The 15172-nt window shown below is 36.8% G+C and overlaps 1 protein-coding gene across 4 annotated transcripts in view; it reads left to right on the top strand.

Annotated features, from left to right (window-relative positions):
- Window positions 1-15172, top strand: part of LOC121729000 (fatty acid synthase-like) — a 31410-nt gene that overhangs the window by 15479 nt on the left and 759 nt on the right. For 3 of the 4 annotated variants that reach the window (XM_042117367.1, XM_042117366.1, XM_042117369.1), the window contains 21 exons: window positions 181-290; window positions 527-717; window positions 1360-1511; window positions 2174-2428; window positions 2526-2643; window positions 2723-2962; window positions 3041-3241; window positions 3440-3589; window positions 3800-3912; window positions 4227-4377; window positions 4934-5105; window positions 5336-5451; window positions 8480-8644; window positions 9179-9345; window positions 9540-9689; window positions 10131-10328; window positions 10902-11013; window positions 12004-12166; window positions 13252-13408; window positions 14050-14194; window positions 14564-14840. In XM_042117367.1, the coding sequence (XP_041973301.1) occupies window positions 181-290; window positions 527-717; window positions 1360-1511; window positions 2174-2428; window positions 2526-2643; window positions 2723-2962; window positions 3041-3241; window positions 3440-3589; window positions 3800-3912; window positions 4227-4377; window positions 4934-5105; window positions 5336-5451; window positions 8480-8644; window positions 9179-9345; window positions 9540-9689; window positions 10131-10328; window positions 10902-11013; window positions 12004-12166; window positions 13252-13408; window positions 14050-14194; window positions 14564-14840 (3503 nt within the window). The remainder of the gene's footprint in view (window positions 1-180; window positions 291-526; window positions 718-1359; window positions 1512-2173; window positions 2429-2525; window positions 2644-2722; window positions 2963-3040; window positions 3242-3439; window positions 3590-3799; window positions 3913-4226; window positions 4378-4933; window positions 5106-5335; window positions 5452-8479; window positions 8645-9178; window positions 9346-9539; window positions 9690-10130; window positions 10329-10901; window positions 11014-12003; window positions 12167-13251; window positions 13409-14049; window positions 14195-14563; window positions 14841-15172) is intronic. The other variant, XM_042117368.1, reaches the window with a different exon arrangement.

Raw genomic sequence — 15172 nt, 5'->3', positions numbered from 1 at the left:
ATATTACTCTAAGAACTACTTATTTAACGTTGTTTACATACGCCGCAGTATATAATAATCAAAGCATGTACGCCATGCTTAACATAATAATTAAAAGATGAAATTGATTGGCCAATTATTTTCAGTTGAAAATCCCTGCTCTAAAGTCTACTCTAAATCTAACTTTAAACTTGCATTTAGGTCCCTGCACAAACCGACCATTGCTAGCAAAGCGATTGCCACAACTTCGAAAGATGCTATATCTACGTTCGATGTTGAACATAGTCATTTGAAAGGCCACATAATAAGAGGTATTTCATTCACCTAGTTACTGGTAAAATAAAATAAAATAGATATAGAGTGTGCTGTGTGGCAAAGCGCGCCACCACGGCAAGTGCGCCATATAGCTAAGTTTAATCACCATACTCGTACTGCTGATTGGAGAATCATTATAGCTATATGGCGTGCTTGCCGGGGTGGCGCTCTTTGCCACACTCACTATAGTTTAAAAATAAAAGGTACATTAGGACACAAATTCTTCTTTTAGGAAAAAACCTGTATCCGTTTTCCGCGGCTCTCGTAGCCGTATGGGACACACTGGCAGCGAGCCTAAACAAGGAGAGAAAGACATTATCAGTACAGTTCGAAAATGTGTACTCACATACACAGCCGATATTAAATAAGAAACACCAGTTACGCCTCTATGTCGGTATACAGAAAGGCACAGGGCATTTTGAGGTACATACAGTATTCAATATTAATGCACTTTATAAAATTTTAACACAATCTTTATTCTTAAAGTTGAGTGACATAACATCAGATGCAGGCCATGCACTTCGTATTTCGTAAGCGCCGTCATTATAATTTACAAAATGTAAATAGTATAATCGACTACACAATGTACAGCACAATATAAATCAATACATCAACGTTGCGTTGCCATTGCCATAAAAATGCTCCAGGCTACTTGGCATAAATGTGGGATCCCCCGCAGACAAAAGATGAGCCTAGGCCCTAGATGCCCCTTAGTTAGGTGCAATATATTGTCAAAATAACTAACTTCTCCAACAAAATAATTGAATAAATTGTAGTAAAATTGTTACTATCAAAATAAGTAACTACTACTAAATTATTACTAATCACTAATTAAATCACAATAAAGATATACGAAATATTCGAAATTAGTGATTGTTATTGTTATTAATGTTAACGTTATCGTTGTAATCATAAATCACTATATTAAAGACTTTTGTATTAAAATTGTATATACCTAAGCAGAACATCTGTTCTAACTAGTTATTACGAGTACTCGTAGATAGTCTCAGTTTGACGAATTTGAATATAAAGAAAAGAGGTATCAGAACAATATTTTTCTCACAGGTACTGAATGAGAACTCGGTCATAATAACAGGAACAATTTTACCAGAGATCACAGATGAAAGGAAGTTTGAGATGCCCCAGATAACTGCCGAAACACACCTTGACGCAGATGATATCTATCAGTTGCTACATGCAAAAGACTATCATTATGTGTAAGTTGATAGTGTTACGTGCTAGGGTTCGAGGATTTGGAGAGAAAGACCTGCTGACTCTCTTGAAGACTTTATTAACACTGCACTAAACACTAAGTCCAAAAAACTAAGCACTATCACTGTCCTAGGTCGTAGCCAAGTCGCAGGTTTCACTGGTTCACTCACTATTGATCACTTGTGTTCACTCCGAAGTCACCTTGATGATAGCTCGAAACGAACTGAATTGCCGCGCCGTCTACCTGTGGCTTTTTATATGGCGAGACGAATTCCAGAAAGTTCCCGATACACGTAAACAAGTAAACAAGTGTCGGAACTTTCTAGGAGGCTCGAGCATGTACCACAATAAACATAAACAACTAAACACGTAAACAAAATAAACCGGTAAACACGTAAACAAGACACTTCTAGAAAGTTCGAACACAGTCTATTCGAGTATGTACTAGCGCACCTAACGCCATCTAGTATTGAGTAGGGGATTTATGTTGCCTGTGTTCCCTCGGTAAGTTCTGCTGGTTTGTCGCTAGATGGCACTACGTGTCCGTATACCATGTACCGTAACAATAGTTTTGTTAGCTGAACTGATCGAGCACTGCTCATTGTTTAGTGTTGTAATACTTACATATTATTAATCAAAGATAAAATTGTTATGGATACATTTTTAGCAACGAATTCCGCAGTATACATAGTGTAAACGAATCCCTAACGGAGGCGCGAATTGCATGGAGAGACAACTGGACGACTTTCTTAGAAGGAATCATACAACTAAATGTTCTAAGACGACAACATCACGCCGTATCTAAGATTAACCTCATCAGAAAGATGATAATCGATGTTGATAAGCACCGTAGCTGCACTATGGTAGATGGAGATACAGTCCTAGTTAAAGCTAAAGTTCTAGATGTATATGATCTTACTGTGTAAGTATAAAAAAATAAAAGGTTATAACTCTCTTTTCAGATTAAAAACTACAGAATACAACATCTTCAGCTGAGGTTTTTGTTTTTGTTTTTTCAGTTGCGGTGGAGTTATTATGGAAACTGTAAAATTTATCGATGTACCTCCTCTCAAAAATGATGATATCGTTCTAAAAATGAGTGAATTCTTACCTCTCTTTTCAAGCAAAAAGATGAATGTAAGCACTGTAAGCCATAACAGTATTAAATGGTTACTAACGTCAGAAATAGCAAAATAATATTAACGTCATGTTTCAGGAAAATAAAGCACTGAATATGTTGATACAAATTGCAGCTGATAATGTGAAACATCAGTCAATAAATATAATGCAAATTGAAAATGCTTATAGCGTCAAGAACAATTTCAGTAACATAAAAGAAATATCAAACAAAATTCCCGGGATAAGTGCTACTTACACGAAAGCATGTTTAGATGAAAAAGACAAAAACGACTTTGAGCATATTGATTTGATTATAGCGGCTGATTTAAATGACGAGGCAAATATTCCTACCCACAATATTTACAGTTTGCAAATACTTTCAGAACACCAGTTTATTCCAAGTTAAACTTTGCAGATGTGTCAAAAGCTACAAAGTGTTCTACATCAAAATACGTTCATAATTTATAAACAAGGTCAAGAACAGAAAGAGAGTTCATATAATAGAGTAGTGAGTGCTCAAAACACAGAAAATGGAATAATTAAACTGGCTATATGGAGACCAACAGAGCCTAATATTTCCAAAAAACTAATTTTACGCCAGCAAAAAGACTCGCAAGTATGTTTTGACGTTATGAGATGTAGTTTTTCGAATTGTCGAAATATTTATCGTAATAAAATCTAGATTAACATGTCAAATAGCTCTAAAATATCTTTTTCTGCCTGACAGAGTGTTCTACTATATTTCAAGTTACAAGCGACCGGGACCTCTTCTTCCCCCTTCTAAATATTGTTGAATGGTTGTCAAATTTTACAGGACACTCCAGGAGGAGAATATTTTGTGCCACTAGAAGACGAAACAAATTCAAATCAAAGCGTGACACTAAAAATTGCCCAGATTGGTGATCTTCAGTCAATTTATTGGGCTAAAGATGATCTACAAACTGACCACGGCGTAAAAGTAAAGGTATCTCTTAAAATCCTAGTCATTGCCTATTAAAAATATGCACTTAAGTATTATACTTGTTTCTACTATGAATTACTGTAGAAAATTTTTTTCTCTCAGATCCAGGGTAAAATCTTATTTCTTATAAAGACTCTACGGTCTTTCCGTTTATCTGGCTTGCACTTGGCTGGTTTTGTCTTTTGTCTTTTTTAATAACCATTTCTTATACAGGCTACCTACGTGGGAATTAACATCGTCTACGTAAACAAGCTGCTGGGAACACACTTTCAAGACAATAATGAACCGACCAAATGTGTCATTGATTTTAGTGGTTTTGCTAAAAGGTGTGTTTGTTCTTTTTTACCTGACGGTGCCAATTTTTCTTAGGGTATTTTTGGCTTACAATCTTTATCGAATCGTATTTAGCGTAGCACTCAAAAATTAAAATACCTTGAAGATTTATTTTCAGTTTGAATTTGATGATTTGATAATTAAATTCGGACTGATTTTTGTGTCGGATATTTTGTCATCGTTTTCTTTTTCAAACAATGTTTTTATTTAAAGGAGTAATTAATCATTCATTCAAAGTTATACATATTAAGGAATTACAATTTGCATTGTAGATATTCGGAGTGGCGATAATATTTATTTTTTACAGCGGTGCGAGAGTGATGGGTTTAGTACGGAGTGACACGATATCATCACATGTGACAGCCCAGGCCGAGTTTCTCCTGCCGGTACCCAACTATTGGACGCTGGAAGACGCCGCCACAGTTCCACTAGCGTACTCCTTGGCTTTCTACATACTGGTGAGACCTGGTGTACCTAAAACGAGTATGTCTCTCAGAGACACTTGAAATATAAAACTTGTAATAAATATTAAGTTTATGCTTATGAACTAATATTATGTTTAAATAATTATTTTTTGTTTATGAAAAGATCTTCAGTAGCGACTAGGCAACTGAATGTTTTTATAAGATTGAGGCGTTCTTGCTGATAGTAACTTATAAAGTCCGTACCGAATATATTAAAAATGCTGTAGTAATGTAGATAGGTAGTAAACCGTACTACATTGTGTAACTTTGTCTATCACAAACCTATTGCAGACTACTAATGCCGGGGCCACGCTAACGAGAATATGCCTTTGGTACATTGATTTCTTCTGCAATCATGTCATAAATTTACTCAGGCAAATTATGACTCACAAATCACAATAATTCACCTGAGTAAGTAAATGTGAAAGTGCGACTTTGCCTTTGCCATGTCTTTCGCAGCTTACTGTGCTAAGAGTTGTGGAATGGTGTTATCAATATAACCATAGGCAAACGAGGTCTTTTACCTAAGTATCTTTTCTTTTTTTTTCAGTTCATCAAGGTGCGCATGAACAGGAAGCACACGATTTGCGTGCACGGCGGCACGGGGGCGCTCGGCCAGGCAGTCATTAGCATTGCGCTAGCGCACGGCTGTCGAGTGTTTGCAACAGTCAGCAACAGATCCAAAAAGCTATTCCTGAAAAAAATATTTCCCCAAGTTAAGGGTGAGAAAATAACTAATTAACTCTTTTGAGTTGTATTTAAAACTAGTCTCGATTTTCTCCGTTTGAACAGATTATAGGTACCCATAGTTGCAAAAAATTTACACAATAGACCATAGCTGTATCTTAATTCTGACCCATGCAATTCTTTGTTATGAAAAATGTAGAGCTCATTTTGTACCTGCGAAAGTTGAAACTCAACGGTGTTAAAAATATTATTTTTCTTATTTCAGATAGTCATATAATTGACCACTCACGGGACCTCAATTTCGTCTACAACATAATGCGAGAGACGAATGGTAAAGGCTGCAATCTTCTGGTATCCTGTGCTACAGATGAGTTGAAAAATGTTAGTAACTAGCTCTTGACATGTAGAAAAGAAGTATCCAGTCATTTCCCAAACCACTTTCTTGCGCGCGTTTTCATTTTTGATTTTAAAAGTGGCGCCTAATAAGGATAGGCCCAAATTATAAGATCGCTTATAATTTGGGCCTATCCTTATTTTTTTTAAATAATTTCGACGTTCGACGACCTCTGTGGCTCAGTTGGTGGGCTGTTGGTAGCTCAAGCCGGGGGTCGCGGGTTTGAATCCCGCCGACGGAACAAAAAGTTTTTCAAAAAGTTCCTGGGTCTTGGATGTGTATTTAATATGTGTATCATATAATAAAAATCTTAAATATATGTATAGTATAAAAGTATTAAATATATTTCCGTTGTCTGGTACCTGTAACACAAGTCCTTCAGGTACTTAGCACGGGGCCAGACTGACGTGGTGTGAAGCGTCCATAGATATTATATTATTATTATATTAATTATAATTTTCCAAGAAAATAAACATAAATAGGTGATTTCCAATTTTGGTGGCTTTACGGCGAATTATTTTACTCAATATATATACTAGACCATTTTTATACGTGGGAGAGCCATGCTTCGGCACGAATGGGCCGGCTCGACCGGAGAAATACCACGTTCTCACAGAAAACCGGCGTGAAACAGCGCTAGCGCTGTGTTTCGCCGAGTGAGTGAGTTTACCGGAGGCCCAATCCGCTACCGTATTCCCTTCCCTACCCTCCCCTATTCCCTCCCCTATTACCCTATTCCCTCTTAAAAAGGCAGGCAACGCACCTGCAGCTCTTCTGATGCTGCGAGTGTCCATGGGCGACGGAAGTTGCTTTCCATCAGGTGACCCGTTTGCTCGTTTGTCCCCTTATTTCATAAAAAAAAGACCGATTAACAGAAAACTTGATACGGGATTAGATTTTTATTTACTTATATGTACCTAGTCGTTTTATATAGTTGACTCTTCATTACGAGGGCAGATGGCTGCTATTTATGTATCCGGAATTAAAAAAAGAAACAAACATATATATCATTTAATATGGTTTTATTGCTTTTCAAAATATTCGCCGCGATGATCGACACACTTTTGCATACGCTGGAACCAATTTTCATAGCACTTTTTCCATTCTGATTGAGGTATCTCCAAAACGTGCATTTTGAACGCATCAACAGCCTCTTCGCGGCTCGAAAAACGTTGACCACGTAATTTGTTCTTCGCGTATGGAAATAAAAAGAAATCGTTAGGTGCCAAATCAGGGCTGTACGGCGGATGACCAGTCAATTCGATCTTTTGACCCTCCAAAAACTGAGTTGTTTCAGCTGAAGTGTGACAGCTAGCATTGTCGTGATGTAATATGATTCTGCGTTGTCGGTTGTCCTTTCTTATTTCTTCAAAGACTTCTGGTAAACAAATGGTCGTATACCATTCAGAATTAACCGTTTTACGATTCTCTAATGGCACTGTAGCCACATGTCCATTAATTCCAAAAAAACAGGCGACCATTTGCTTCAAAGTACTTTTTGCACGAGTAACTTTTGTTGGTTTCGGCTCATCTTGGAACACCCACACCGTTGACTGTTGTTTAGTTTCGGGGTCATATGCATAGATCCAAGATTCATCACCTGTGTAGATATTATAAACGGCTTTTGACGTACCACGGTTGCATTTTTTTATCATTTTTTTGCACCAATCGACACGAGCCCGTTTTTGATCGATTGTCAAGTTGTGCGGAATCCAACGCGAACATATTTTTTTTACAGCCAAATGTTCGTGTAATATCTTATGTATGCTCGTCATACTTATGCCTAAGGACGCCTCTATCTCGCGATATGTAACATGACGATCACGCATTATTAGTTCCCGCACAGCATCTATATTTTGTGGGACAACAGCTGTTTTTGGGCGACCTTCTTTATTTTCATCCGTGATCATAGACCGCCCACGATTAAACTCACTGTACCAGTGATAAACAGTGGTTTTTGATGGTGCTTCATCTCCAAAAGTTGCGGTGAGTTGAATAAAGCACTGTTGTTGATTTAGCCCACGCCGAAAATCGTAGTAAATCATTGCACGAAAATGTTCACGCGTTAAATCCATGGCAAATGAAGACACGCAATTTTCAAAATGACGCCACAATGGAAAAATAATTGACAGTCACATGAAACAAAATGTATTCTTCAACCAAAGAGTTCTATTTTCAAATGTTGTAATTACTTTTTAAATATTGTTCTTGTAAGTGGTCAGTTCCGGATACATAAATAGCAGCCCTCGTATATATGAATTTTATTATATTAAATTCTGTAGTTCAGTTTTTATGACACAGTTTAGGTCTGTCGCGGAGAATTTTTTTTGGTGGGATTTACGAAACGTTGTTTCTACAAATTACCATTGATCCCTTAAGCATAAAAATACGCCATTTACTTCATTCAGCCACACGCTAACCAATTTAGGAGGTGGCTGTGGGCTTGGTCGTACCAGTTTCCAGACGGAAATAAAAGAAAACCATTTTATCACAAAACCCCCGATTTTATGCAATTTTGGTGTACTTAAATTATCCTACCTGTGGCAATAATACCATGTTGTTATTTTGATATCGGTAGAGTTTTGGTTTGTTTATAGTTAAGTTAATGTGCTATAACTTTAGTGCACGTAGTTTTTTTTAAGATTATTTTTCTCGCAAATTCCAATTTTAGTGGGTAAATTTTGGTGAGTAAATTTAGGTGGGTAAGAGGGTGTGTAAAACATTATTTTTACAAAATGCAATTGATTCTTGAAGCATAAAAATACGCCATTGACTTCATTCTGTCACAAGCTAACTCGTCTATTCATACTCCCCTAATGATACCTAAATTCTGTTCCTGCCAATTTTTTTCTTTTAATTGTACGATGATCTCTTGCTGTGAAGACAACTGCATTTTCTCAACCCTATAAAATTTGCGTCGGTATTCTTTTATGACAACTTCTACTCTAGCCCATACACAATTTCTTGTATTTAAAAATACTTATACAAAGTGTATCTAATAATAATTATTTTCAGTACTCCTTCAGGTGTCTCGCGTCTTACGGGGTGATGGTGGACACCAGCGTGGTCCCCAACCGCGAGGACTACAAGTTCGGGCTTGACCACTTGTCCTTCGACAAAGTCTACTACCCCATTGACTTCTCTACTATATTCCTACCGCAATTTTCGGAAGATATACAAGTAAGTTCAACTTTTAATCTAACAAATATGAACCTGAAACTGAACCTGAAGAACTCGAAATTGATGGTTTGCTTTTTGCTCGTTCCTTCAAATCGTAAGAAAAAATGAAGGTGTTAAAAAAATTAAGGTGAGTATATTAAAAATTGTATCTTGCGGTGTTAGTGCGTGTAGAGTTAAAAGTATTAATAATGTCAAGATCTGATTCATGGAAATCATGGATGGATAAACTATATTACATGAGGGAAGAAAGCCAAGACTACTGACCGTGGCATAAGACAATATCTTGCCAAAATAAAAAAATATGTACACGATATTATAATATAAGTTAGGAAACATCACTTTCGGTTTTTTAGAAAATATCTACCTTTGCGTGAACCCTTTTGCAATGATGGGAGAGTATAAGTAGTAAATGTAGCTACAATTGATTTTTAAAGGACCCTCAACTTGTATTATTAGGTATATGAAAGACACTCAAGTAAAATTTGATATTTTACAAATGAAATACTCACGAATAGAATTGTGTTTTTTTCCTAGTTAATACGCGAGCTGATGGTGACGGGCATAAGGCAAGGGTACGTGCGTCCGCTGACGCGCGTGACGTACGAAGCGCGGGACGCAGCGCGAGCGTGCCGCCTGCAGACGCGCGACCACCACGGCCGGGTGCTCCTACAACTGAACATGGAGATGAATGTCGTGTCCAGGTCCGATCAGAAAAGTCGATTCATAGGCAGATGGGGGACCTACGTAAATTGGCCGCATTTAGATGATAATGTCCTTATAGCCGCTTTTAAAATACACTAATATAATAGCTTAAAGTAGAGTGGTCGGAAAGCAGCATCAGACAGTAATTATCCCTTATAAACTAGTTATTTCTTTACACAATTATTGTTTACAGTATAACGTGCTCGAATTCGTCGTGGCAACTGCTCGTATCGGACAATCAGATGCTGGCGCTAAAACTGGCCGAAAGACTTGTTGAACGGGGAGCAACGAAAATTCTGATGTTGCTCGACAAAGTGTCGAATTATGTTCATGCACATATTAGGTAGGTACTAGGTACTTAACTAGTTTCTTCCATATTGGTTAAAGATTTTTTAACCAATATGGATAATATAATACCTTGTATTTCCAAATTTTGATCTCGTATTTCAATATTACCATCTTATGATAGAAAGTAAATAATTGTTGCATTGCACAGATATGATAATAAAACTTATCATATCATAATAAAACTTATCCCCAAAAATAAGTAGATTTTAAATAACTAGACGACTTAAGACCCATTCATTTTGCGTTGCTAAACAAAGTTACTTTTTCTAGACAGTGGGAAGATGATGTGATGATCTTATGATAGAAAGTAAATAATTTTGTTGCATTGCACAGCTGTTAATAATAAAACTTATCCCCGAAAATAAGTAGATTTTAAATAACTAGACGACTTAAGACCCATTCATTTTGCGTTGCTAAACAAAGCTACTTTTTCTAGACAGTGGGAAGATGATGTGACCGTAAGACTTATAGAGGCAACACGGGAAGCGAAGGAAAAATCCGACATAATAAGAGGCTGCAAAGAGGATGGCTTGGAAAGTATATTCATCCTCACTTCAAAAGAGAAGGCCACTCATGTGATGGAGACAGTCGAACAGTTCACCACATTTGTATCAAAATATTCTTATCCATTGAAGTAAGTTAGCATACGAGCCCACACTTTTCGTCGAGCGTCGCAACCACAGCATAGATCAAGATAGATACCGCATGTGTATGTACTTCGCGTGCCATATCGCGTTCCCAAACGACGAGCAAAGCTCGTCTTTCGAAAGTCTTTTCTTTAGTCTGCTATCGGAATCGGACGTCAATCGGAATTAAAAAAAATCCTAAATGCCTAAAAGTACAGTATTGAGCTGTAGAATACCAAAAAGAAACGTTGGCCTTGATAATGGACACGTTTCTTATCATCGGCACGTCACAGTAAGTAGTAAAAAAGTGGCACGCTCGTTTTCATACAAATGGAGCGACATGCGGTATCTATCTTGATCTATGCTGTGGTCGCAACTCCCAACAGTTATGTACAAAGATCTATTAATGACTTTTTCGCTCTCTGAATTGTTAATTTTTAGGGTTTAGAATAATATGGTAGTGATAGTAGTACCATATCTTTTTAGTCATTCATTAGTTGGTAGGTACTAGGTTAGTTAATTAAGTTAAGGTATTATGTTTGATTTTGAATATTGAACTAAAATTGTTTTTGTTCCTTTAGATATTTTGCGTTAGTAACAACAAGCAAATTGAGCAATACACCAAGGTCGTGGTTCACTACAAATGGTAACAGTAAAATGATTACTAAAATTAAATTGCCAGAGATCAAACAAGTAAGTGCATACCTTCAACAATATTAAGTAATTAACAACGTGACGATGTTTAAATATTATTCATTTTAAAAACTGCACAAATGCGAACCCGACTCGGACCACGAAGCATTAAAATATCCTATTATTCTATCATCATAAATTATTATTATTAGTGACTAGATGACGCCCGCAACTCCGTTGCGTCAACGTTTACCAATATCGCGCGGGAACCATGCATTTTCCGGGATAAAAAGTATCCCTTGTCCTTTTCCGGAGCTCAAAGTATCTTCATACCAAGTTTCATCAAAATTGCTTCAGCGGCTTGGGCATGAAGACGTAACAGGTGGACAGACAGACAGACACACTTTCGCGTTTATAATATTAGTATGGATACCTCTTCAAATTATTTTAGTAAGTGCTTTAAATATTATTTTATTTTTTTATTGTTCATATTAAAGCAAAGCTGAAAGCGGTAAGGCCGCCTATTTGCTATGTTCCTTGCCTAATGTTGTTTTTTGTTATTTTATATTGTTTATAATGCAAATAAAGAATTTATAAATAAATAAATAAATAAATTAAAGGCCATCCCCCGAGCAAACGACCTTGACCATACATTTGACGCGTTGCCGAGATCGCACAAAAATCCTATTTTTTTTACTTATCTTAGTTCAAAATTGATCTAAACAAAATTTAAAACGGGGAATAGGTATGTAGTTATTGAAATTGTCTATCTATTTTCGTGTGTTTCAATGTAAATACTAGGGAGATGCTAAAGGTATGCTTCAATTTTAATAAATTGGTATTACTTTGGAAGCTAATGTCAAAAATTGAAAATTTAAAACGGGGAAAGGAATGTTGATATACTGAAGATTATTGCTGTATTTTTATTATAACTTTGTAGCTTTCAAATTATGAGTTTATAAGGCTCTACATACGGTAAATTAAGGAATCTCCGTAGGGAAAGGGCCTTAACATTATTTCTTATTACATATTGTTAAAATGTTTCCGTAGATTAATAATGATGAAGATAGACCTAACAATAATAGTGCGATATCAGCGAATGACGCCATAGATGCCCTGGAGCGGGCACTATGCTCACGAGAGAAGGACGTCCTGGTTCACAAATGTAACGCGACTAGAAAAACCTTGATGGAACAGATCTTGTCGCTTGCAGGTAGCTATTTTGATCAAGCTTCCGATTCTTCTTAAACCAAGGTCGCAGGTACCATGGAAGAAATTGATTCATTAGTAGTTGATGGACCTACGTCAATTGGTGGGATTCTGTCAGTTTAATATGAGTTGTGTTCTGTCTGCTGGGTTTGACATAACGCGACCAAATTACTTACGGCCGTTCCCAATATTCAATCTATCTCTGGTTTGACATACAACCGATCGCAGCTAACATTGAATTGACATAAAATATATGGCTCTAATGTCTAACGGCCGTTCCCAATATTTGATCTATCTCTGGTTTTGCCCTACTAGAGATAGGAATAGCTCACAATTGACATAAAATATATGTCTCTAATGTCTAATGTGAGTTATTCCTATCTCTAGTAGGGCAAAACCAGAGATAGATCAAATATTGGGAATGGCCGTAATGTGAGCTATTGCTATCTCTAGTAGGGCAAAACCAGAGATAGATCAAATATTGGGAACGGCCTTTAGGGTCCGCCATCTGCCTATGAATCAGCTTCTCTGATAGTACATTATACAATACAAGAATTGGATCCCGCAAGGCTTGTGCTAAGTTAAGTCAGAGTTAACTGCATAAGATATTACAACTATGAGTCATACTCACGGAGCTTTAATACTAAGGTCATACTCGTATTAAAGTATCGATTTAGGAAACTTGTTACTTGTATTGTATAGTCTGTCAAGAAAGTAAAGCAATTAAAAAGTGGCAACATTGTCGTGTCATCCCTTTCAAATTAATCTAAGAAAAAAGGGATGACACTACGATGTTGCCACTTTTTAAATTCTTCACTTTCTTGACAGACTGTACGTTGATATATTACAACATTAATAATAATTATATAAATGTATCATTTTTTACATACCTAGTGTAAATTAGCTTAAGCTATTATTGTTATTTTCCACTTTTTTGGTAAAAGGTGGCCCCGTGCGAGTTTCTTACGCCGGTTGTTCTCGCCGGGGTAGGCACCATGTAGACATTCTGAGAACATTTGTTTCAAATTTATTCAGAAATAAAACTATATTTATTTATTTATTTATTTAAATATAATTTTTGTCATCCAGGTTTGAAAGTTGACAGTGAAGAAGCACGAAATTCGAATTACACTTTGCGAGAACTGAACATGAGCGACGCTGCGGTTTCCGTCATTCAAGAATATTTAAAAGACGCATACGAGTTGAGTTTCAGTGTTGAAGATCTGCTTAACCTATCAGTAGAAAGGTGAGTTTATTTTTACATAAAGATCCTCTTTATATTAGCTACAGCCATGCTACAACATTATTTTTAGACGAGGGCTTTATTTTTGAAATAATTATTTAGCAGAATAAAGTGTTTATTATTATTTTGGTGTTACTTATACAGAGTGCAATTAAACCTTCCGGCCAAATTTCGATTTATAGTACGGGAGCCCTAGAACATTTTTTTTATTACTATCAAGCTTATTTTTGAGTGGCTTTATTTGTGAGTAAGCTACTCACTTGTTTGATAGTAATCAAAAAAAAATGTTCTAGGGCTCCCGTACTATTTATGATCCTTGTTAAAAATAAAAATACACGTATTTTTTCTTTTATAATCACTCAGTACTAAAATGTTGAGAAATAGCTTCCGAAAGTTTTCTTAAAAAACACCACAATTAATGGACACTACCGCCGGGCGCGTGGCTCCCGCGACTCCCCCGCGTCACCCCCGCTCTACCCTCCGCCGCGAAGTGACCGTTCTGCAAGTGGGATAAAATATATTATTGAAAAAAAAATAACACCCAATTTTTTTATTAAATGGACTCTCCTAATGATACCTAAACCCACCCTGTATAGTCAACAGTCAAGAGTCAACTCTAATATTTTAATTATTTTCAGATTTTTCAGCAACGAGTTGGAAAATCGATGCGTTGATTCTCACGTGGAAGAGAATCGAGGAATAGCTACATACTTCCCCACGGTGTTCGCTGACGAGCTGCTACATACGACAGACTTGCGGTTCATGCCGACGCTGGCCAGCACTGCTGCGGTATAAAATACTTACTATCTTGACTGTACTCCGTTCATCCAATTGAAATCCAGACATAAGTTCTAATCCTGCTAACAGTTTTATTGTCACTCTTGTGTGTCTACCAAAAACACTACCTATAATTTACTAATATTATAAAGCTGAAGAGTTTGTTTGAACGCGCGCGCGATAATCTCAGGAACTACTGGACCAATTTCAGAAATTCTTTCACGAATGTGTAGCTAAGATGTTCCTGAATGCTATAGGTGGACCATTAATCCTGTTAAAATTTGGGAGAATACAATATGATTAGATAGAATTTTTATACTTAATTTCATGTTTTTGATTAAGTATTCAAAATATGTAAATCGATATTCATCTCTCTTCCAGTTCACGGACGTCGACGTGAGCAAACCACATTTATGTATCGTGCCCGGAGTGGAGGGTTACCACGAACGTTTCAGTGCGCTGTGCGAACGACTGAAGCTCCCTGTCCTGGCGCTGCAGCCGGGAATAGACAACCCCAGCGAGACGATCTCGGAACTAGCGCATAGATATATCGCCGTGATAAAGAAGAAAGCGGCGCTCAACGACCATTTCTATCTCCTGGGCTACGAAAGCGGCATCCTGGTTGCCCTGGAGATGGCAGCTGTTCTAGAAAAATATGGTACGCATTTTATAAACCACTTCTTTTATACTTCGTTACAAGCAATATCTTACATATCTTACATACATATAAATAAAATTGGAGTGTCTGTTTGTAATATTAAAATAACCGTTTTTTACTACATGCATATGAATATTTATACGGTACTTACACCAAAATAACAATTTTTAGAATTTTTGTCTGTCTGTATGTCTGTCTGTTTGTTCCGGCTAATCTCCGAAATGGCTGGACCGATTTTGACGGGACTTTTATTGGCAGATAGCTGATGTAATAAAGAGTAACTTAGGCTACTTTTTAACCGACTTCCAAAAAGGAAGAGGACATTTTTTTTA

The sequence above is a fragment of the Aricia agestis genome, chromosome 7 (genome assembly GCF_905147365.1).
Source record: "Aricia agestis chromosome 7, ilAriAges1.1, whole genome shotgun sequence".
NCBI lineage: Eukaryota > Metazoa > Arthropoda > Insecta > Lepidoptera > Lycaenidae > Aricia > Aricia agestis.
Note: the sequence above shows the minus strand (reverse complement) of the source record. Positions and strands in the feature narration are given on the sequence as shown.